At 36.2% G+C, this 25576-nt stretch overlaps 1 protein-coding gene across 6 annotated transcripts in view; it reads right to left on the bottom strand.

Moving 5' to 3' along the window:
• Window positions 1–25576, bottom strand: part of CENPK (centromere protein K) — a 44183-nt gene that overhangs the window by 6736 nt on the left and 11871 nt on the right. For 5 of the 6 annotated variants that reach the window (XM_007486392.3, XM_016431320.2, XM_007486391.3 and 2 more), the window contains exons 3-8: window positions 23532–23588; window positions 19554–19626; window positions 7446–7492; window positions 1975–2057; window positions 1785–1883; window positions 1107–1233 (exon numbers count right to left, since the gene is read on the bottom strand). In XM_007486392.3, the coding sequence (XP_007486454.1) occupies window positions 1107–1233; window positions 1785–1883; window positions 1975–2057; window positions 7446–7492; window positions 19554–19626; window positions 23532–23588 (486 nt within the window). Of the gene's footprint in view, window positions 1–1106; window positions 1234–1784; window positions 1884–1974; window positions 2058–7445; window positions 7493–13737; window positions 13850–19553; window positions 19627–23531; window positions 23589–25576 lie in introns of those variants that run through there. The other variant, XM_007486394.3, reaches the window with a different exon arrangement.

Below are 25576 nucleotides of genomic sequence, written 5' to 3'. Positions count from 1 at the left end.
GAATCAGATGTCTGAAGCACTAGCACGAAGTATCAGACTTTTTAAAACAGTGAAAGTATATTCAGTCCCCCAATAATATTTTAACCATAGCAAAAAGATTTTTTGTATCATCAATTTTTAAAAGTTTATTTCAATTTTATCCTAACCTCTAAAAAAATTTGTTATTGCAAATGCTTTAGCATGCACATAAAAATGGTATAATAGGGGGTAGCTATGTAGCTCAGTGGATTGAGAGCCAGGCCTAGAGATGGGAGGTCCTGGGTTCAAATCTGGCCTTGGACACTTCCCAGGTGTGTGACCCTGGGCAAGTCACTTGACCCCCATTGCCTAGCCCTTACCACTCTTCTGCCTTGGAACCAATACACAGTATTGATTCCAAGATGGAAGGTAAGGGTTTTTTAAAAAATGGTACAATAGTACAAATGTACAATTTATACTTAAATGCTTAAATGTTTTTTCCTGACAGTGTAAAATCAAGATTTGAAGAGCACACTGTCTTTGCCCTTCAAATTGCTGCAAACAAAGGATAAACAAAATTGTGCTCAGATGAGTATTTTACTCATTGAGCACCCTTCTTATCTATTTAGAATAATTGTTTCTTACTTCAGGTCATAGAAAGTAAGAAATTTAAAAAAAGTAAAGGGGTAGAAAAGAAAGAGGTTAGAGTAGTAATTCAGTGGAGATATGCAGATTGATGACAAGGATTCTTATAAAAATTTTGAAATTTAAGTCTTTTTTCCATGTTTCATTCTAGTCCACGTCTACATTAACAAAATGTTACACAAAATTGGGCCTGTTGTATGGGATATCTATAATGACTATCTCATATTCTGAAAAGTTGCTTGCAGTGACCTAAACACAAAATGTTTATTATTCCCGTTAAAACAGAACAGAAGGCAAGGTTGTCCCATGGTCTATTAAAATCATACAATAAAAATTCTCTGCTGCTACTTAACCAGAATTTTTATAGGGTCCATTATGTCAAACCTATTTTTTCCTCAAAAATAGTTTATTATGTATTATTCACAAAGGTCTAGTGCCTTATACACGGGTGTTTGATAAATGGCTTCTATTAAAAAAAATCCCAACAAATATGTAAAACTTACTTTTCTCTTATTTCCATTTTCTTCAGGGGGAGGAAAGTGCTTGTCTAGAAACTCACCCAGAGAGTTCAACAGTTTCTCTCTTTGGCTTTGTATTTTAGTCATTTTAGTATTCATTTCAAAAAAAGTCCTAACAAACATTAAAGAGAACAAATGAGATGTAAAGCACAATTTTTAAAAACATTGGAGAAACACTACTTCTTTGTAGTAAGTTTTACAAAAGGATTTTGATACGTTTCACACACATTAATTCTCACCCAATATCTAGTTTAAAAATAAAAGTCCCCAACTTAATGAAACATAAATTTAAACAATACAGAGAAAGCAGTTTACTAACCAATTAAGCAATTTTTCAGTAACAAGAGTCAAGACTACATTTGTAGAGGGCAGCTGGGAGAGCCAGACCCAGAGATGGGAAGTCCTGGGTTCAAGTGTGGCCTCAGACACTTCCCAGCTGTGTGACTCTGGGCAAGTCACTTGACCCCCATTGCCTAGCCCTTACCACTCTTCTCCTTTGGAACCAATACACAGTATTGATTCCAAGATGGAAGGTAAGGGTTAAAAAAAAAAAGACTACATTCGTAAATCCCAGTTCAATTTCCCAATAACTTTGTTTCATGCAACACAAACAAGTTTACATTGCTATCTCACTTATAAAATCTAACAGTGGAATAGAAATACCTTTGCTCAGAAAATGGTATCACTTGATTTTTTCGTTCCTTACATTTTTTGCTGAGAGATGTTACTAGATGTTCTTGCTCATTCAACCATTCTTGCTCTCTTCAAAGAAATATATAGAAAAAAAGATCAAATAAATTCTGTCATTTCAATTGCTATTAATGTCACAATGAATGCACACTATGATGCGTACCTTGTTAAGTCTTCCTTTAGTTTCTGGTTCTTTGACTGAATCGTGGACAGCAGTATTTCAAGATTATGGTCTAATTTCTGCAACTGCAATATAAAAAGACTCACAAGCATATTTATGCTGTTTATTAAACTATTAATATCCACTTAATATCTTCTTGAACTACTGTTTAAATAGCCATTTTTATTTGAAGTCATTTTAAAACACGTTTAAATTGATGCACTTTTATATGCTTCTGGTACTTCTCAACAATTCCCCCATTTCTCCTCAAACAGACTTCCCACATTTAAGAAAAACGATTCAATGCATTGGCCATAACTAGCAACACTGCCTCATATTTCCTTCACTATTAGTCTGCTGAGTGATAATGACAATTGTTCTCAATTTATATTCTAGTTTGATTTTCCGGTTTAGAAAACAATATTCAATGAAAGAAAATATATCTATTAAATGTATTTGGGGCCCGATTTGGTAAAGCATGCTTCCATATTTTATACAGTCAAATTCCAGACTAGAGATTCTAGTTCTGGAATAGGAGACTCGGTAACAGATACCGAGTGCATCATCTCATTGTTTGGACTTATGTAACCTTTATCAGTAAGAAGCAGGAACATATATATGGGGACAAGATTACTGCTTGAAAACCCCTAGAAGAACATGTCAACATGACATCACAAAAAATAGGCATGGATAGTAACATTTTCTGGCATCAAAAAGATAAGCATTTACAAAAAGTCCCCAAAGTCTTAGTGCAGGTTTAAGTTTAGGCCTGAGAGTCTCTGTATACGGAGAATATCTCATCGGCTCCTCCAGGTTGGGCACTGGGAGCTGCTGCCTCTCTTGCTTGCCGGTCCATATGAGCTCCAGAGGATTGTTTACTTTCCAATACATGGCCCAAGAAGCTGCTCATTGGGGGGGGCGAGATCAAACGTGATGCAATGCAAATGTTTTTAGAACACAGCTCTATCCCAAGATTCCATTTTCCCCTATTAACTTTGCAGTCTACCACCACTGTAACTTATTCAGACACACTGACATTTATACTAAGAAAATTACAGTTGAGTTGCTATGCGAAAAAGCATGTTCAGTTTGGCATTTTGAATTTCTAGGGATCGGACTATAGGGCGGTATGGGGAACTTCCTTGGTGAAGAAGTCCCCTCCACTAACCCAGGCTTCTACCTTCTCTGTAACGTGTAGCTTCGAGCTGCCATCAGCACTAAGTTCAATGACTTGCCCAGGGTGCCAGAGACAGAACGGAGGCTTTCCAAGACTAGTAGCCGGCTTTCTATTCACTTCGCCACACAGCCTCTATCTCAACATACCAAATTAGTATTTATTTGCACAATGGCTAAATTGTTCTCCCTCCACAATGAATCTCAGTCAAAAAAGGCATCTTATTCCTGGTTTAGTACTTGGCTACACTCTCGGTGGGAATAAACAGAAATTGAATAAATATTGTTCATTAATATGATCAAACTGAACAGGGTTTTTAATTTATGGCATACTTGAAGAAGCACAACATTTCAGCATTAGGAATGTTAAGAATACCCTATCGTTAATAGTCTCCAACATGAAACACCTGTTTCAAGTTCATCTTTCATCCAATGCTAATCTCATACAAAATACTCTTAGTAGTACTCGGTGGAAAATGTATATCCCTGAGTGCCTATATTAACAAAAAAGAGAGAGGAGATGAACAAACTGGACATGCAACTAAAAAACTAGAAAAAGAATAAATTAAAAAAACTCGGTTAAAGACCAAATTGGAAATCCTAAAAACCAAAGGAGAAATTAATAAAATTGACAACAAAAGAATGGCTGAACTAATAAATAGGACTGAGAGCTGGTATTCCAAAATATACTTAGATGAGAATTTTAGTGAGATTACTGATAGCAAAGCGGCATTATTAATAAAAATTCATCAAAGGGATTTATTATACAATCATCTACTTAAAAGTATTATTCTAAAGCAGGCTACACCTTTAAAAATAAAACAAAAAACCTTTACCTTCCATCTTAGAAACAACACTGTGTATTGGGTCCAAGGCAGAAGAGTGGTAGAATCATACCAGAATCATACAGATAGGAAGGGTCTAAGACTAGATTTGAACCCAGAACCCAGACTCTCTGGGCCTGGTTCTCAAACTCCTGAGCCACCCAGCTGCCCCCCAAACTACATGTTTACACTTATATAACTAAATGAAAAGGGCACAGAGTAAGAGATCCCACTGGGCTTATTGTCTGTTCACTAACATTTGATGTCAAAAGGCAAAATCCTGCTTTAAAATCTCTCCTTTAATGTGTTTATCTTGCTTGTTAAAATCACACAAAATAACTTTATTCTATGATGACTAATATCAAGGGAAGCCTTTCAAAGGTGATTGTTACCAAGATGGAAGCTATCTGGCAGACTCCAAACGGAAGAGATTCCATCTAGACGGCAAGGTCTGCTAGATGTGTTTGTTGGAAGATTACACTGTTTTCAATGCATCGAGTCCCAGAGGATTGCAGAGATTGCTATAGGACTCCAGACTCCCTCCACAGAAGTGACCTTAACTATCCACAACTAAGCAGAAGAAGAAGGCCTATTGCCTAGAATGAGGTCTGATGGAACAGAAAACCTATAGAGCTAGTTCTTGAGCTCACAGTATCCTGGGCATCTACTTAGTCCAAAACTGAAGTGGCAAAAGAATAAGTCATACGTGCTTTAAATGATCCCAAACTTCTTCCTGAAACGAAGACTGAGCATTCTCAAGTGGTGCCCCATTGCTGTGGGTCAAGGAAGAACACATTCTTCAAAGACTAGAAGTTGCAGGCCACCCAAAACACAATGAAGAAGTATAATGGGGGGGGGGGGGGGCAAGATCAGAGATGGGACATGCAATAGATTGCCAAGAAAGAAATGTGTAAAAGCAGCAGCAGGGTAAAGCATGGCCCCGGAGAAGTAGATCACCTGAAAGGGAGGTGGACCAGTCATGAAGCTGGTGATCAAATAGAACTCATCGTCTTTCCACTCGACTCCTCTACTTCCTGTTACCGTAAGTACCTCTTCCTCCCAGTCCCTTCAGGCTCGCAACCTCTCCTGCTGGATTCCTCACTCTCTCAGTCTCCCCACATCCAAGCTGTTGGGAATGCTTATCATTTCACCTTCTCTCAGATACACTGCACTCTCCTCTGACCCTGCCAGTACACACACCCGCGTTAATGCCAACAACCAACTAATGGGCCTGCCTGCCCGCCTTAAGCCTCTCCCTACCCCAGGCTCGAGTCCATTTAACCACTGAAGTGAGTTTCCTGAAAATGCAGATCTGGCCACGTCACCTCCTACTCAGTAAACTCCAGTGGCTCCCTCAATGCGTTGTGCCATCTCTTGCCTCCATACATAAGTGCCCTTATCTTGACCTCTCAGAACTGTCTTCTTCCAAAGCTTAACTCATTGTCACCTCCACCACAAAGCCTTTCAGGATTCTCCTCCTCTGGCCTCCTTGATTTCCCTTTTGCTATATTTGTATGCATATTGTATCCCTTAGAATATAAACTTTCTGAGGCAGAGCCTATTTAATTTGGGGTTTTTTATGCCCAGCACTTAGCACAGTATCTTACATATGGTAGGCTATTAAAAAAAAAAATTAACCCTTACCTTCCACCTTGGAGTCAATACTGTGTATTGGTCCTAGGGCAGAAGAGTGGTAAGGGCTAGGCCATGGGGGTTAAGTGACTTGCCCAGGGTCACACCGCTGGGAGGTGTCTGAGCCTGGCTCTCAATCTACTGAGCCACCCAGCTGCTCCCTATGGTGGCTTTTAATAAATGTGCTTGATGTCTTGCACTGAAGTTTAAACAATTAAGTTGCTTGTCATGCTCAACACAAATGTTAGATTTTAATCCAGTTCTCTTCCTTCAGACCCCAAGCCCATTATGTTACACACACTTTCTAGGGGAAGTTATTGGAAATGGAAGTAAATATGCTTTTAAGCCCAGAAATGTGTTAATAGAAGTTTTCATTAAAACAAACAGTACTGCCCAAAACTGTCTTTAAAAGATGGCTTCTACATAGCAAACTTTTACAGACAACAAATACCTACATGTACACATATAATCCAGTTTCTTGACATATCTCAGGCATTTCATACTTAACTGGAGTCATTCTATACTTCATGAATCCTTTAACTATCATTAACTCATTCTAAGTCTGAAAATTTCTGATGAAAATATTCCTTTGTAATTCTTCCCATTTCTCTTACCCTAGAGACAAGATGCCTACCCAGCTCTGCACACAGCTTCAGAGCTCTATCCCTACCAGCTCTACTCTATCATCCAGTGACCTTTCCCCTCTAATATCCTTCTTTGCTTGCTCCCAACTAATCAGAAAAAAGCCTTAATATGCCTTGACTTTGCCTAATCTCTTGCTTATCTCCCTACAAGCAAAATAAACAAAAGAATACAGTCTCATATCAACATTTCTAATCTCCCACTTCTCAGTCTTCAAAAGCTTCCCCAATAATTAGAAGTGCAAAATGAGGCATGGATTTTCTGCCAATGCTTTCATTTGCTTTGCCTAACTATTCTTATCAGAGGGAGAAGTGGGTAGTCCTAGAGATAATAATATTTAAAATACACAGAACAAAAAGAAGTCCATAAGGAGGCACAGAAGAGACAATTTTATTTTAATAAACTTTTAAAAAATCTGTACATAACAGAAGTACATGGCCTCATATATAATCCTTTTAGTTGTTCAATGTATGGTGAGATTTTTGATGATTAGGATAATGCTTAAAAAGACAGTGGGAAAGGCAGCTGGGTGGCTCAGTGGATTGAGAGTCAGGCCTAAACAGGAGGTCAAAGGTTAAAATCTGGCCTTGGACACTTCCTAGCTTGGTGACCCTGGGTAAATCACTTAACCCCTATTGCCCTTATTCTGCCTTGGAACCAATACATTAGTATTAACTCTAAGATGGAAGGTAAAAGTTCAAAACAAACAAACAAAAAACCCCAACACATTTCAAATGGAAAAAAGCTTTTCTAATCATTCAAGTAATTAGCTTACGTTTCCTTTTGTAAAAGGGTATAAAACATCTCTTTGCTTCCTTACATTTTTACATTTATCCCAAACTTAAAACGAACTGAAATTTATATAGGCCAGTAATGTTTATAGACCAATATGTCTCATTTACCTTAGCAGAGGATTCCATAACTTGTAAATTTGGCTCAGATAAAAAACTACTTTCAGTTAAAGAAAACAATTCCCTTCCATTTAACATCGGATTTATAAGCAAGCAAAAACAACAAAAAGATCCTGTGTTTAAGGAGTAAATAAGGATTGTAAATTGTTTTATAATAGTTTTTGAATGTCAAGTATAAATTACTGTATAATTACATTATCTATTTTATATAGTTATATATGTATTATATAGTTAATAAACTACTTTACTTCTAGATTATAAAGAGTTACTAAAAAGTAACTAAATAACTTACCTCATCTTTTCCTAGTACTACGAGACTTTCTGGGTTCAATGGGATTACTAGAGGGAAAAAAAAATATGAAAAATTACATGTATTCTTGACTTATTTGCTTCTGGTATATTTCTTAGAAAATTTAAATTTACTCTGTAAAATTCCTGTCTAGTAAATTCTGAAAAAAGTAAAATTCATTATCCAATTCCAATATTTACAAATTACTTAGTCTAATGATTCTGAAAAACTGTTCAAACTATACAATGCATGATTGTGTGTGAGATAAAAATGACGAGTCACTCAAATAAAAACATGGAATCAGAAGATGGGAGTAATTTTATTCCTTTTCATGAAAGAGAGCACTTCAATGATGGGCTAAGAAGTGCCAACTGACTAGGCAGCAAACAACCAATATATACACAAGATCCCATTCCCCCACCACCAGGCCTTGACCTACAAATCAAAATACCTGTGCTTCCAACCCAATTCAAGTAAAGTCAGAGGAAAAGGGGAACAACCGAGATGTTCATTGCCCTTTCTGTCCTGCATCAGTCTCTCTCCTAAGCTTGTCCCAGAGACCTCAATCAAAGGGAACAAACGAGCCTTTGAAAGCTGAACGCTTATTTTGAGACTAGCACACACAATTCTGTCTCACGAAATTGGGTGGGAGATCCAGACTTCTATAGTCTAAGTTCTGCCTCGGAATCTCCTACCTATGTCTCCTGAATACTCAATTCAAATGAACATTTATTAAGCATCCACCATGTAGCTAAGCACTAAGTTATACAATGACAAAAGATTGGAAAGAGCCAAGAAAAAAGATCTGGGGCACAGAAGCCAAGAGAAGAGAATATATTCAGGAGAAAAGGGTGATCAATAGCCAGTGATGTCGATAAGAATAAAGGCTGAAGAGGTCCCTGGACTTTTAGAAAAGTTAAGATGGCCAGCAACCTTAGGAAAAAGTTTTCATCATGTGAAGGGTTACAAGTCAGTTTGCCAGGAGTGAAAAATGAGTGAGTAATGAAATGACTCTTTCTAGGAATCTGACACTGAAGCAGGGGAGATAAGAGATGACAGCCTGAGGGGATGTCAGGGCAGAAATACTGGTTTCTGTGGATAGGGGAGTCCTAGACATCTTTGCAGTGTAAAATTTCAATTTCAATTAATAACAATAACTCTAGGTTCTTATTTTCCATAGTTTTATTAATAATAATCACTAAAGTTAGAGGAAGCAGATTAAAACCTAATCTAACCTAACTGACCACCACCTGACTCTCATCCAGGTTCCCCAGGCCGTGGTAGAGAGGGGGCAGTGCCTCATCAAAACTTATCCTCCATCTCCCCCCCTCCCCCCAAAGGTGTTTTCCTAAGCATGCAAATGAGATGCTGGGTAAGATGAGCTGGGCCAGAGGAGCCATGGGGAGAGAATTCTATCTACATAGCAGGAAACAGGGAAGGAGATAAAGATTGAAGATGGGAAAGAAAATGAGAGGGACTGATGGGATAAGATCTTTGAAGGGGGGGGGGGGGTAGGGATAGTATCACTGGCCCAAGAAGAGGGGTTTACCCTGGCAAGAAGGACCATTTTTTCCTTTAGTGCTGGGGTAACCTTCCTTGAGTGGAACGAAAGAGGATAAGTAATGATACAGAAGGGTTCTGAAGTGTGAAATAGGCACGTGTTGTAAGAAATTTCATAATTTCACTCTGTCTTATTAGGAGCAGAAGTTTTAGGTCAGAGGAAGGTTTTTAATTTGTACGCTGTCTCCTTAAGAGACAGCAACGGGCAGCTTGAGACAGTAGTAGACAGATTGGAATTCTCTCTCTTTAAGAGAAAACTATAAAACAGAAAAAGTCAGTTAAGGAAACTCCATTTTGCTCTGGCTTCAGTTTGAGAGGAGTTTGAAGGTTCTGAGTCAGTTTTCTCCCTGTCAAGAGAAACTGGCAGTTAAGGTTTGGGGAGTTTGATCTGAGATACTGGAAAGAGAAGTCTGTTACTGAGGAAGGCTGTTTTTTCTCAGAATTCTGAGAGCTGCTGGACTGTCTGTGTCAACTGTGACAGGCAGTTTCTCCACTGATAGTGAATAGAATAATTATTTTAAAGAGTTTGTTACTGATAACTGTTCATAGATTATAGTTAAAGAGTGAAATTTAATATTAATTTAGACAGAGTAGATAAGTTTAGGCCTGCATTATCAGGCAAGAAGAAACTACCAAAAAAGCAATTAGATTTTGGGTTTTAAAGATAGATTTTAGTATAGGATTTAGATTTATAGACATAGTATAAGGATTAAGAGATTCCTATCCTATTTCCTAACTCCTGTTTCCTATCCCTACTCTCCTGATAACAGTCTTCTATCCACCACCTACAACATAATTTTACCCATAGCAGCTTTAGTTTATCCATAACACAAGAAAATGACAAATAGCCTGAATTCTCCCAGGAAAGTAGAAAGTGAAGAACTGATGAGGAAGGCAGAGATGAAGTGGGGATAGACAGCAGAGGGTTTAAGAAAAAAGCAACTAGGTAGGCTCATCTTGGGTTCAATTCTGGCCTAAGATTCTTCCTAACTGTGCACCTGGGCAAATCACTTAAAGACCATTGTCTAGCCCTTACTGCTCTTCCACCTTTGAAGAGGGTTAAGGTTTTGTTTGTTTTTACTAAAAAGAAAAGATGAAGATTTGGAAAGTCAAAGTGGGAAGTATAAGTCAATCAGGGAAGATTAAAAAGACTGCCTATATGGTACTAAAGACCCAAATGAGATAAGATAACATGAATTTTTAGTGGAGCTAGTAGAATAGTAAAAGGTGGGGATCAGTTTTAATCAGAAGAATAGGAATAAAAATGTTTTGGAGGCAAAATGAGGCATAGAGGTTGTGAGAGATCCGGTAGGTCACAACTCTTCATTATATGCACTATCAAATTGAAACTACTACTAGTCTAATTTTACCCTTTGTAATTCAAAGGGTAGCAAGGTCACCCAGAAAACTCGTACACTTAATAAATGCTATGTTTGGAAGGGACTAACTACTTTAAAGGTTACAAATACAAATTAGACCTGTGAATTTACTAGAGTATAAGGAACTCTCAGAAGAAATTCTCTCCCTCATGGTAAGCCAGCACTTTCTCTACAATTTAGTCTCAGAGTTGTTTAGAGCATGGAGATTTAAGAGTCTTGCCCAATTTCATACATTCAGTATGTCTCAGAAGCAGGTCTTGAATGAAGAAGGTCTTTCTGCTTATAAGGATAGCTTTCTCCATCACGCAATGCTACCTCTCATAAAATAAATAGCAATAAAAAGTACCCAAAAGAGTCCTCCCAAAGTGTCATAAAACTCTAGCTTTACTTTGCAAAGCCAATAAAAGCCCAGAACTGAAACAAGAGTTCCCTGAAATAGTTCTAAAGTGAAAGGATACTGGTATAGTCCCCCACCACATCCTTCCCTAAACAGTATTTAAGTAGCATGTTCCATTTCATTCAATTGAGATGGTTTCAACTCCACAAAAAAAATGAAAGCTGTAAAAGTCATACCCTCAAGTTATGCATTTGTTCACAGATAACACCATGTGTATGAACACCCCTAATTTTGCTTGATGAATGTGCTTTTTGTAAGTGATATATTTGATCACTTCTTTGGCAATGGTCTCCTTAAAATCATTTAAAATTAATTTATGGGAAAATATGGCTCTGTCCATCAAAACTGAATATATTTTAATGAGGAAGAAATCAAGAAATTAAAGGTATTTTTACACTTAAATTCAGAGTGCTAATGGTCTAAATTCCCAGGGAATGCTTGTGTGGGATTTCCAGACTTTAAGAGCTCTCAACAAGAGAGCACCTCCTCATTACAGGAAAAGAAATCATGTCAGTAGGAACTATTTAGGAATTAAAATCTCAAAAGATTTCATGCCCAAAGAAAAAATATGCATGAGGCAGGGTCTGTGTGTGTGGTTGCTGGACTGTATTCTTGGTAGACTTTCCAAATGGGGCAATTACTGGCCGGATCTGGGGTTTTGACAGTTACTTTTGGAATTTGCCATCTGAATTTCTAACCTGTCAGGATGGTCATTAAGAAGGAAGCTGGCAAATTTGCAGGTGGATTGGCAAATCTTATGGGGGACATTGCCAGGAGAGAAACAACTATAGAAGTTAAATAAGTTGCCAAAAATAACAAATAGGACAAAAAGGATTAGAATATAAACTGTTCTTGAGCTTAAGCTCTAATAAGCTCAGTTTGTTGCTTTGAGAGTATCATGCACATAGTAGGCACTAAATGAATGTTTGTTGGATTGGACAAAAGACCAGTAAAGCCTTAACTATTCATGACAATACAAGGAAAACAAACAAGTCAAAAGAATATTTGAAATCTCATCTTAACAGCTAGAAAGCTCCACAGCAATTTCCCTCCATATAGAAAAACCATGACTCCCCATTTACTGGCCTAATATATGCATTCATCTTTTTTGACATATGGAAAGCAAACAGCTATTTGTTTAATGTAAAACCTTAAAACACCATATCAGTATTGTTCTTAGATTAGAAACTCTTAGAGGATATAAAGTTTACTCTAATTTACTTTATTAAACTCTATTATTATTCTATTAAACTTATTTGTAAACAAATAAATGAATGAAAAACATTTTTTAGGAAACACAAAGCACTATGCTATGCACTGGGGTTATAAATAGAAAAATGGAGGTATTTAGATAGAATTATTTTATACTCTAAGGGGGGGATAAACCATGTTAGAGGTTTTAGCACTATTAGGAATATTATTATTGATTACGTAATAAGTTCTGATATTCTGATAAGTTGAGTGTTAGTCAGAATGTAAAGCAGGAGATTCTGTCAGAATTCTCAGGTGGAGTTTTTTTTAACTGCCACTCTGATCTCTGGAAATTCTGAGCAGCGGCAGCTCTATGAGCTGTCTTGTTACTGAACCTGGTTCAAGACAGAGCTATTTCAAATCCTCTCTGAGACTTTTCCTCTAAAACCTTTGGAAATACTTGGAGTGACAGTTTTTGGAGAGAGGAGTGACTTCGTGATCAGTGCTAAACTTAACAGAAGGAAAAGAAGACCTTTTCTCTGACTTTTGACCCAGATTGGGGCAGGCCTAAGGCCAGGCCTCAGTCAGGGCAACTCTGACTAGCTAACACTGAACTTAAAATTGTTGGATACCTACTTTAAGGAAGATAAATATATTATCTATAAGCTATTAGAAATAGGTTATTTAGATAAGGAAATTTGGGGTTTTAGGTAGAAACAGGAAGTGATAGAATAGCCTGGTTTTCCAAGGGAAGGCAGACCGTGAAGTCTAGTTTGGGAGCAGGTAAAAGCTTAGTACCCCTTAGTCTTTTAGGGTTTCCTGTTTTCACCTTCTTTTTTTTTTTTAAAAACCCGTACCTTCTGTCTTGGAGCCAATACTATGTATTGGCTCCAAGGCAGAAGAGTGGTAAGGGCTAAGCAATGGGGGTCAAGTGACTTGCCCAGGGTCACACAGCTAGGAAGTGGCTGAGACCAGATTTGAACCTAGGACCTCCCATCTCTAGGACTGGCTCTCAATCCACTGAGCTACCCAGCTGCCCCCCTGTTTTCACCTTCTTAAAACATAAGTATCAATAAATTAGGAATAACTCTTTTTTTTTTCATCTGTCTCCTGCATTATCCATTGAGCTGGACCAAGTCCCACTACTGTGACCTTGGCCCTTGTATCTAGGGTATCGGATTAACAACAACAATCAAATACTGAGTTTAAAGAAAAATTCCAGGGTCCTTAGGGTGCAGAAGCAAAAGAGATGGTAATCACTGCTTTTAAGTTATTTCTAGTGACAAAATCATATTTTTCCCTTTCTTCTTAAAAAAACAACCACCACTATATCTTCTGTCTTATAATAGATGTATCTTTTCTAAGGCAGAAGATTAATAAGAGTTCGTCTACTGGAGTTAAGTGAGATGCCCAGGGTCACACAGCTAGGAAGTATCTGAAATCAAATCTGAACCCAGAGCTTCCCATCTCTAGGCCCGACTCTATTCACTGAGCCACCTAGCTGACTCAAAATAATAGGTTTCTAATGTTGATCAATCGGCAGGGCCAAGGACTTTGATAGTGAGAACTTTGTTTTCCAAATCCTCAGTAGCGATGCTAGAGGCCTTCCTTATCCCCTCTTGGCACTGAAAGGATACCATCGGCAACTTCTTGCTATCTACTTGCTATCCCTCAGGTTATCTAAGTGATCGGCTCATTTATTCTTCCTATTCCTCAATGACGTAAATAATTCCTGTTCTCTTAGGTTTTATGTTTGGTTCATACTCACATGTACCTTTCCTTGTCTGAAAATCACCAGAGCACTTGAATGGACATTCAGCACATGAAGGCAGAAGAAAGACATTATAATTCCAAATCAGGAACATGGAACAGGACAACCAATATAGCAAATTTAGAAATGTTTTACTTTAATGAAGATTATCTGGAGTTTTTCTGCAGCTTTCTTAAAGAGTTTTTTTGCTAAGTTTTAAAACTCATTCATGTGTGTGCATGTGTATGCATATATAGACACACACAAAAAAAAGGGATTTTACTGTTTTGCTCCAAATGCAAATGATGTGCCCCTACACCAATTTGAGTTTGCATAAAATCTGAGAACAGGGGGGAATTAGTTTTATTTTTTAGCATATATTTAAAAACCTTCTGACTTACTCTGATGGATCTATGATTTAAAGTTATAGGTACTCCCTCGCCAGTAGCGCAGATAACAATATATCCGTACCTTCTCATTCTTGTCCTCTCATAAATACTTCAAAGGGAGTTCTCCCAATTTGCTGAGGGCCTTACTCTGACATTATAGGGATTAAAATGAAGTTGTCTATTATTTATTTTGTGACATAACCAGGCCATCTCCTTTTCTAATTATACATCTCTCTCTTGGTATCCTTTTATGCTACTGCTTTCCTACATTCTTCATAATATGTTGAAGTCCACCATGTACCTTTCTCCATTTTTGGGGGTAACATACAACTTTTAATTTTTTAGAAAACTTGATATTCCATGACTCAGTCATAAAGCATCAACAGAAGAATGCTGAAGGTAAAAATATGAGTCTTTATTATGAGGAGAAGTTTGGAGTCCTTTAAAAGAATTGTTCGATGTCCCAAAAGTTCTTTTTCCAATTCATTTCTGGACCCAGTTCACTGTACATCTACAAAGGATGTCCGAAATATGTACTAAAAGATAGGTCAGATGTATAGACTGCCCGAACAAATGTTTATCCTACTGGGTAATAAACATTCTTTACTATCCCCTGTGGATGCTTAGGTTGAATTCTTTTGAGAATGGATGTCATTTAGGAGGCTCTGAGGCTTCATGCATTATGGGCAATGACATTTAAAATGAGCATCTGGAGAAACTCACCATTTATAGGGAATTCCTCTTTTATTTAAAGTCTGTTACTAGACATCCTCCATGATGGTTGTAAGTGTCTTTAACAAGCTATATCTCCCTGTTTTATTCTTTGCTTGATATTATTAGAGTTTAACAAGGATATCACTACTGATAGTGATTCAAAAAATCTTGTACAATTTTGAAACTTGCATGGAAGGAAACTTATAAGAAAGTCTTTCAGGTGGCAATTTGCTCTATCAAATTAAATGTTTTTTAAATTCAGAAAGCAATAAGTCCAATGGGATTACAGTCTGCAACATTTTTCTCAACTACGTAAAGATGTAATCTATTGTAAAATGTGATTTTTAAAAGCCTACTTATTACTTTCTCTGACAATAATCAAGAATGCCCTCAGTGCTTACTAGCAATATGCAAAGATTTTATAGTAATGGAAAAGTAAGCTTACAAATAGTTGATATTTTCTTGGTTGTCTGTTGTTGTAATAAAATCTAAGTTGTTTTCCCCCAATTATTTGATATCCTATCCTCTCTCAGATAGCTGATCAATCCCTCTCCACCTTCAAGAATATGCTTTACAGCATAGACCTAATCTTGATAAATGTGGTCCAGCTCAGTTGCTCTCCCCATTTTTATGTTCTGTAATGCTATTTCTACTTCCTCAATTCAGCAAATCAGATTGTGAAATAAAAGTCTTAACTATGGCTGTTCCATTATCATCAATGAAAAGAATTTATCAAAATCTCAATAGATCTTTTCCAATTTCAATTTGTTTATCATCCTTCCAGTTTCATCTTCAGGATTATTGCTCCAAGGTTGATTATTATTTAATGTTGATATATAACCAGTTTTTCAGTTAACTTATTTTTCCCTACATTACTTCTTGCTATTTTATAAAAGAAAACTGTTCAGAACTTTACTCTAAATAGGAACTTTTCTTCACTTAGGAAGGAAATCCAAGGGATTGCTGGCTGAGGTGGGTAATTTTTTTTTTAGTCTTACCACTTTTATGACTGATTTTATTTGTTTATTCTTTTTTTTTTTTTATAAATGGTGATTATGCTGATGTCTGTTCTTTTTCAAAGAGATCTTATTTTGGAGATCTGGTCTTAATTCAGGCCCATCAGATATGAAAAGTCTATACTTAAAAAGATATATTTTCTATTTTAAACCAAATTAATGCTTTGTCATAGTAGTTCTCTGGTTAAATAAGAGAAATCTTCATCGTACTATAGCTTACATTTGGTATAATAAATTTCAACAATTCCAAACTAGATCAAGTACAAATAGAGAAGTCAAAGGATTCGTTCAAGTATGAGGAACTTGACTTTTTTTGTATCTCATAAGGCTGCTACATGGCTCCATTAGCATATAGGAACATTAACTTTTCACCCACTTTGTAAAGTGCTGCCTCACCAGATTATTATTTTACGAAGGAAAATTTGTTAGCAATTTCCACAATTCAGAGGCTCTCATTTTAAAGGCATCTTTCCTCCTGACAGATTAGAAATTCATAACCAATGTTATCTAGCCACTAAAAAAATCACAGAGCATTGGGTCCATGCTATGAGGACATCAGAAGTCACTCAGGAAAAATATGATATCAATTCTATCTCTAGATTGTGAATTTATAAAAAGCTGAAAAAATTAAAGAAGTTCAAAATGAATCTATTGCCACAGAATACAAAATAGTAATGAATATTACACAGAAGACACTTCTCTAGGCAAGCAACTGGGTGGCCCAGTGGATTGAGAGCCAATACACAGTATTGATTCCAAGATGGAAGCTAAGGGTTTAAAAAAAAAGAAAGAAAAAAAGATACTTCTTTAGAAAGATGCATAATCTTTTAAGTCATTTTACAACTTTGGCTATATATGATTTAAACTACATTTGAAATATATAACTTTAGAGCTAAAAAGAAACTTTGGAAATCAAAAATGTGTGGAAAACTAGCTTTGTTTATTTGATTTAGCTATTTCTATCTCCTTCCCTTAATTGTTTAGGGATCTTGCTTCAAAAATGAATTACAAAAAATATCTTCAGTTTCTTCCACTAGAAAATCAGGAGACTGGATATGATCCTTAAGGTCACTTCTAGGCCTATTTTCTGAAATTCAAAACTCATAGAAAAAAAATACTGCATAAATAATAATAATTTAAAAAGCAATTTTAGATACAGGAAATTATCTGCTGCTAGCTTTAAAAAAAAAACTATTCCATGAAAAGGACGACTTATATACACACAGATAAACACAAATATATAGTATAGTTCAATGATGGCGAATCTTTTAGATACCCCATACCATGCCCCACCCCTCCCCTTACTGTAAACAAGGGAGGGAGAAACGGAGGGAGTGGCCCAGGTGCTCCACTCAGGGGGAGGTAATAAGTGCTTCCATTGGGCTGCTGGGCAGAAAGACAGGGAGGCACAATGGAGAGGGGGAAGGGAGCAGCTCTGCCCGAGGCCCTCTGCCTTTCCAGTAACTAACATTGGTAGGTAAAGGCGCATGTGCCCAGAGAGGTCTTTGTGTATCATATTTGCGAGGTGTGCCATAGGTTCACCATCACAGGTATAGGAAAAGAAAGAGGAAGAAAGGAGAGATAGAATCACATAGCAAGGTCTAGAAAGAGAGCAACAAGGTCACAGAAAGTCATATTATCATGGAGGAATATCTCTATCATGTAGCCTTTTTAGGGTAATGCTTGCTCTCCCTTTTAATTTAATCAGTCAGGAACTTGAAGATCCTTTATCATTGATTACAAGTAGAGAGAAAGTTAGTTCACACGCTTGGAGATAGGAAATTGATCCCATAGACAAATTAAAGAACTATGATTGGTTCCTGAGATGTGATCCCAATGTGTGTTTTCATAAAATCCAAGATTTAAAATTTTTGTTCAAGAAAGATCTTCAGGGAAGAAGCTTGCTAACTCCTAAAATCCAGAGAATGAACTGTTTGCAGAAAGATACCTAAAACCTTACACTACATCAGGAAGATTCAGAACAAACCTTGGGGTGCGGTTGATTGAACATTTATTGTGAATGTACACTCTTGTGCCAAAAGGGGACTGCCCTCTAATTTGGTTTTGTCAATGCGTCCAGCAAAATATTAATTTTGCTGTCTCTCTTCTATTTCCCTCTTACCTCTAACTATTGTAGTTTCCTCTTAGAAAGGAAAAATTTTGCATGTACCTGCAGTTATAAAATTTAGAGGTGCAGGATGATTATGTTTAGTGATCAATTGCGGAGACTAGTCCCCCAATCATCATCAGGGAGGATTGTGAATTTTAGATTTTCTCCATTTTGCTTAGTCTAGCACCCAGGAATGTATACACCCACACTTAAGGGTTAAGTGTCAGGGAGGAAGGCCTATGACTGGCATGTGACAAATCAGAAACAACTGACTGACCCCTGGGCTGTCCTAAGCCAAGCTTAAGCCACCATTGGCACATGTGAGACACAGGAAGTGATGTAAAGAACTGCCTTTACATTTCACGTCACTTCCTGTGGGGAGGAAGCTTTGGCAGAGTTGATTCTGGAACTCAAGCCTGGAAGAGCTGCTCAGACGGCTTCCTTTAGACGGCCACGTGGTGGGTGATAGGACTGACTCCCCTTTCCCTTGGCTTTCTGGGGAGGCCCCCTTGGCCAAGGCCTCTGACTCCTGCCTGGCTCAGTCCAGGCTGAAACAGTTTTAAATTCTCTTTTTTTTTTCTCTCTCTCTCATTCTTAATTTCTTCCTTCAATTGTAAAAAAAACACCATAAAGTCAGAATGGAATTTTATGGTGGTTTATTTACAATTGAAGGAAGAAATTACTCCTTAGTTGTACTGAGAAACAGACTGTTCATGTCCAACATATATATCTGATATCCCTTCAGTGATCCTTAATTTAAATTCTTCAGAGACTGTGGCAGCCATGCAATAATGCTTGAAGAATACTGGTGTTAAAAAGATACCCCTTGTTTCAAGGAAAAGCCTGGGGTGATTAAAACAACTTAAATTTCCCAAAGCCAACCCAGCAATCTATAGCAACATTGGCTAACATTTTCGAGTTTGAGTGCCCAGAAATTCAAGCTGTCTGTGAGTCCCCCCCTCCCCACCACATCACCAGAGAGCACAGGGAGGAAGTACTTGCTTTGGGTGGCTGAAAAGACTAGGCAGGACATGCAAAAAATTTCCTTGGACACTGGGATGAGGGGAAACTGAGCAGCTCTATGAGTGCTGGCTGGGCATGTGTGCCAATACTTCACCAATGTTACACTATAGGTTGTCCATCTAATGTCATTTTACAGATTGAACAGCCAGTTTTCAACCATTTAGTTTATCTGAGTGTATAGTTAGGGAAAGCTCTCTAGCATGATCATAAGTCTCATTTAGGAAGTTCTATGATGTTCCGGGGCTTGACACAACCAGCAAATAAAAGCACCCAAAAGATCTTAAAATTTTCTTCTACCTAAACTCTGCCCTGGGCCTCCCTCACAGGGACAAACATTTGTTGTGAGCCTACATCTCCATTTTATGTTTCCGTTGATATTATTAGTAATTAGAAATCATAAGTAAGATTATATCTGTTAATCTTACAAGAAAAATATGCCTGATTTCAATTTTACTGAATACTGAAATGTAACTATATAATTATATATATATAAATTATATAATTAATAATAATATAATAATAATAATATAATTAATAATAATATATATAAACTATATAATTATAATATTAAAAAATTCTTACTGTCAGGAGTTCTTTCCAGCCATTGATTGCATTCTGCTGTTAGACTCTTTACACGCATCATTAATAATGTTAGCTACAAAAAAAAAGGAAAATAAAATTTAAGCTGAAAACTAGAAAACAAAAAACATTTCATGAAGATAAAATTTTTAAATTATACAGTAACTATATTATTTATTTTAAATACCAAAATGATATAAAATACCTAGCCTAAAAATAGCCAGTGAAATCACACAAAATAACTCATCACTCCAATCTAGAATTTTTAATTTAACCATTAAAGTCAAAGACTTGAGGCTCAGTGCTAAAAAATGGTATATAAAAACCAATCAAGAAAGCATAAGAAATGCTAGTAAAATAGGGTACTCTGAAAGTTAAAATCCTGTTGCTGTTCTGGTGAATTAAGTTTCTTTATCTATATCACTGAAATAAAATGAAATCTGAAAACCAGGACAAACTTAATACTTGCCAACTTTAAAAAAAAAAGTCAATTTGCTAGCAAAGTTCTTGGAAACAAACAGGTATTTAAGTAAAAAATGTACTGAAAATAGCAACACATTCCACAATAGTGTACACCAACAGTTTGGCTTTTGTTTTACTGAAGAATTCCAAATCAGCTATGCTATCAAAGCACTGGCCAACTTCATGTGTTAAAAAGACACTTTGGGGGGTAAACAATCTGCTTAAAATAACTTTTTCCTTTCTGTAGCTGTAACCTTTCAGTAATAACAGGATCTTGGATTTGGAGTTGGAAGGGACTTTTCAGATCCCTAAGTCCAAATCATTCATTTTACAGATGAGGAAATTGAGGTCTAAGGAAGTTATGTGACTGAAAAAAAAATCATAGTGAATAACAAAGCTTTGAACAAAAGCCCCTTAACTCCAAATCCAGAGCTCTCTCTATGACATCATGCTGCCCTTCTTCTAAAAGAACTCCAGCTGACCTTGAGCTTTATAAAGCCATATAATGAAACAGAAAAGTAAGTCCTTCATTGTATAAGAAAAAGAAAATTATCATTTTACTGGAAGATGTATAGGAAGGATAGAAAACAGAAAGAAAATATAGTAGTTTGTGAGACCCAGTACTTTTAATGGATGAGCAAACTGCTTTGCTATATTCCTCTAAGAAGCATCAACACTCAACTGATTATCCAAATACTCAAGTAATCACTCCAGGATTTATAGTCAGGCCTCTGTAACATTTACAATTTATTTGCAAGTATTCTTTGGGATATCTTTATGTTTATTACTAAAATGAATAAAATCTGATGATTCTAGATGGCTTTAACTTTAAATTTCATAAGATCATAGATCTAGAATTGAAAGAGCACTCAAAGGTCAGTTAATCAAATCCCATCATCTTAAGATGAAGGAAGTAGAGGGGTTAAATAATTTGCCCAAGGTCATAAGGTTATTAAATGTTAGAGATGAAATTTGAACCCAGGTCCTCTGACTCTATAGCTATTTCTATACATTAAACCACACTGCATGACAGAAAACAGCAGAAAAGTGCCAAGTAACCAAAAAACTCTTATAATAACAAGAGTCTAAGAAAATTAACCAAGCAGTACTCCTGGAAGCCCTGAATCAATCAATCAGCAAGCATTTATTAAGCCTTTATTATGTGCCAGGCTGTGGATACAAAGAAAAAGCAAAAGCAGTCCTTACCCTCAAAGAGCTTATATTCTAATAGGGAAGACAAAGTACATAGAATAAATACATAGAAGATAAAAACAAAGTAGATTGACAATAGCCTTAGAGGGAATCGCACTAACAACTGAGAGGAGGAGGAAAGGCTTCCTGGGGGAGATGGTCTTTGAATCATCTTAAAGGAAGCCAAGGATTCAAAGAATTAGAGTAAGAATAGAAAGCAATCACACATGGGGGCCACCTAATGCAAAGGCAAAGGTAGTACCTACTTTATATGTTTGTAAAATTCAAATGAAATAAAGTATGTAAACTATTTTAGAAATCTTTAACTATTATTTAAATATCTATTATTATTACCTCCCATAACTATTTCTTCTGCATTTATACAATGGCAACATATTCATAAAAATAATCCTCAAATACTTCAGGAAACCAAAATATACCGTTTAAACATAAGCACCTCTGGAAGCATAAGTACTTGATTCAAAAACATCTTATGCAGATAAATCCTAGTTATATACTACCTTCCTTCTCACCAGCTCACCGAAACCAGAAAATAAAATGGCCTGAGAGTTCTAGAGATAGAACAATTTTTTTCCTCTTGGAGAGATTTTTAAAATACCATTCTCCCTCCTTTTCCTCGGTCTTTTACTGGGTTATTAAAAGTTTTGGTCTCACAAATGGCCTCTCAGCCCCAACAGTGCTTAACTTATATTTCTATATACACACATACAAATATATAATGTAGGGCTGGAAGAGACACTAAAAATCATATTCTGGTGCCTCGTTCTGTCTTCCTCATTTTATAAATTAGGAATTGCAGTCTCAGAAATGTGTTTAAGGTCAAATAACTAACTGTTTACTACCATTGTAACTATACTATATGCCAAAGCCCCAAGTTGTTACTAATTCCGCTACTTAAAAAATAACCACTTTTTGAAAAATTAAATGCAACCCTAATTTCATATGCAAAGCATGTGATATATTACTTTGAAATCATAAGCATTCAATAGTTTTTTTCTTTATCAAAAAACAAATCTTCCTTCTCTATAAAATGCGTAGTGTAGGAAACCAAATCATAAAGAATTTTCCTTTTCCACTGAATCCCGCAATATGATATTTTCCAAATTAAAGGAACCATAACAATTGGAGCACTCCTTTCCCAAACATACTACATAAAAGTTTACCAAAATAATGTTAAACATTGTTCAAATATTTTACCTTACAGCATGATTTTCTATAAACAAAGCTTTATAAAAGTCCTTAATTACAAACAAAATTGGTGTGAACAAGAAACAATTTCTTCCAAGAAGAGTGACAATCAAGTACTCCTTTTTGCCGATATGAATAAAACTTTAAAAACTTTTTTTCTCTTATGCAAGAAAAGTGAAAAACTTCAGCATTGCCTTTAAAGCAATAACAAAAATAGAAAAAAAAATTTAACTCAGCAGGGCACAATTAGTTTCCTCTAAAAATGTTCTAATAACTTCATTAGGAAGATGGACTCTATAACTCTATACCCTGTTTGCTCAAAAATTATCTGACTATATTGCCCTACTATGTAGGGTTTGAGTATATTTTTACGTCAGGCCTCATCCACATTACAGTAATTATATTTATTACATTTTGCCAGATTAAGATAATAAAAAAATTAAGTAGATGTTTTATATAAATTTAATGATCCTTCAAATTAATGTCCATATCTCAGATTCAGGTAATGTTTTATTTTTAAATATGTTTAAAGTTACATCTAGGAAAAAAGTTTATATTTGTGTCAGGCCTTAAAAGAAGCCCAATAGTCACTCGTTCTCATGAAAGCAGTCAACTTCAACACACCTAATGTTTCACTTCTGAAATAGAAATCACCATTAGCAATATACTCTCAACTTTTTGATCAAGCTAGAGTGCAGAATTTTCTATCTGGCAAAAAATGTTGTCAATTAGGTGCTTTGAGGTACTCATTTCATCAATAAAGAACATCTACTATATCTTTATTTTTTTTTTAAATTTTTTTTTAAATTTTAATATTCTCTACTATATCTTTAAATGTGGCCAAAAAATCCATCATCTAGACAAGGTCTCTGAAAGAAAAATATAGAGTCAGTATGTCACAAGGCTTGTTCTCAAAGGTTTATCAGCTTGGCCAAGCCTGCACTCTGCTGGCATAGCCTTTGGTAATCCAGACTCATCTTCAGACAGGCCTGAAAATGGTACAACTTCAGGCTCTTCATTTTGGAAAAATATGCTGAAAAACTCTACATACAATTTATTTTTTGAAAACAACTAATTCATTCTACTTATCTTTTCGGAAGAAAAAAGAATAAGACATACCTGAGCATCCGAATGATTAAGTCTTTCACCTCCAGCCAGTGCTATCTCCTGCTGACACTTAATTAAAAAAGAAAAGTAAGTCGCATCCTATTTGCAGCACACAAATATTTCTAAGTCAATTTAATATCCACAAAAAAAAACAATATAATTAATTACAATATGAAGAATGGGTATAAGAGTAAGAACTAGAACTATGGTTTCATGAAATGAGGATCTCCAGGATCTTCTACCAATGCAGCTTAGTATTTCTGCTGTAATTTATATTCTTAGAGAATAGCTTAGGGCACTAAGAGGTTAACCTAAGGTATTTTTGGCTCTGAGACTGACTCTCTAATAACTATATCACATATAAGAATTCAAAGCTCTCATTTGTATAAGACAGAAAATTATGAGACTGGCTATAAAATAATAATTTTATTAATTCAAAAGTAGGAGGAGAAAAAGATGAAAAAACAGGAGAGCGATAAAAAGGTACTTTCCTTTCTGCTCCATGTAGCTTATTATTCTGTGGCCCTCATTTGGGTCCCGTAGCCAGGCTCACAGGGAAGTCCAGCCAGCAACAAAGGAAGAGAAGAGAGAGAAATCCACTCTTGCCTCAGTTTATCAAACTTTTTCTCCACCCACTAACTCTGATACATCATGTCTTGGGAGCCAACTGTGGCTTTCTATCTTTCCTGGGCCACCCAGGGGAGCAGTCTAGGGAGTCAGTGCAGGGGATATCCACCCTGCCCGCTGTCTCATGATCTTTTGGCTCCATTGCTGCCTTTTTCTGTCTGCCATACTATCTTCATGACCCAATTTGCCCAATGATTACCTTCACACAATCTAGATCAAGTTCACGCTCATGCAAGGTATGTGGCCCCAGAAAGGGGGGAGGGTAAATTTTCTTCACATACTTGCTAAGAAACAGTACTAAGAATATAGTTAAATAAAATTTGTTGCAAGTAGATTACCATTAATTAGGAGAGACCAGAACTGTTGACAGAGTTTACGCTGACTAATATAAGTTGGAAAGGAAGAAAATCAGTCTGAAGAATATCAAAACAGTCAAATAGAGAGGAAATATAGTCAACAAGATAAGTGATTTTGTAACTAGACAAACTACAAAGAAAAGGTCTAAGGAAAAATAGCATAAGATGTTTATGTATGCTGCTAATATTGATGAATCTTTTAAACAGGTTAAAGAGGAAACTAGGTGCCTCAGAGGATAGAGAGCTGGGCCTGGAAATGGGAGGTCCTAGGTTGAAATCTGGCCTTAGACACTTCTTAGATTGTCACTTAGCAAATCAATTGCCTAGCCCATACCATTCTTCTGCCTTTGGAACGGATGCGTCTTCATGGGAAAGCAAGGGTTTAAAAAAAAAATACAGAATAAGTACTTAAAAATACAAAATCCAAAAAAGGCAAAAGTCAACAACCTGCAACAGTAATTATATTGTTACATGAGGTTTTCAATAATCCTAAAATCTCTCTCTCACATGTTTCATTCTGTTACCTTTTCCTACTATTTCATTTCTCCTTTTTTTTTTAAGTTCAATAATACCAACATATGTCCGTAGCAAACACAACCATTAAAACAAACTTACACATAGAAAGGAAATGTTAAAACTATATCAAAATTATCTTTTAGACCTACTCCTTTTATCTTTTCGGTGCATTGCAATATTTGTGTTTGGATATGTACTTAGAATTAGGTATCTTTTCCAGCTTTATTCCATTGATAAGTATGCCTTCTAAATTTTCATTCAAGCTATTAGTAAAAGTATTTAATAGGGGGGCAGTTAAGTAGTTTGAAGAGAGATTCTGGGTTCAAATCTGGCATCAGATTTGATTCCTAGTTGTGTAACCTTAGGCAAGTCACTTAAGCCCAAATGCCAAACCCTTACTGCTCTCCTAAGACAGAAGGTAAAGGTTTAAAAAGAACTGCTTAATATGAATAGGTCAAGGACTCTTACAGATTGACAACTATTTTTTAATCAACATTCTTTCACTATATGGTTATTCAACCACCTCTGAATTATTATCTATATTTTTAAAAAGGATTC

This window comes from Monodelphis domestica, chromosome 3 (genome assembly GCF_027887165.1).
Source record: "Monodelphis domestica isolate mMonDom1 chromosome 3, mMonDom1.pri, whole genome shotgun sequence".
Lineage (NCBI taxonomy): Eukaryota > Metazoa > Chordata > Mammalia > Didelphimorphia > Didelphidae > Monodelphis > Monodelphis domestica.
Note: the sequence above shows the minus strand (reverse complement) of the source record. Positions and strands in the feature narration are given on the sequence as shown.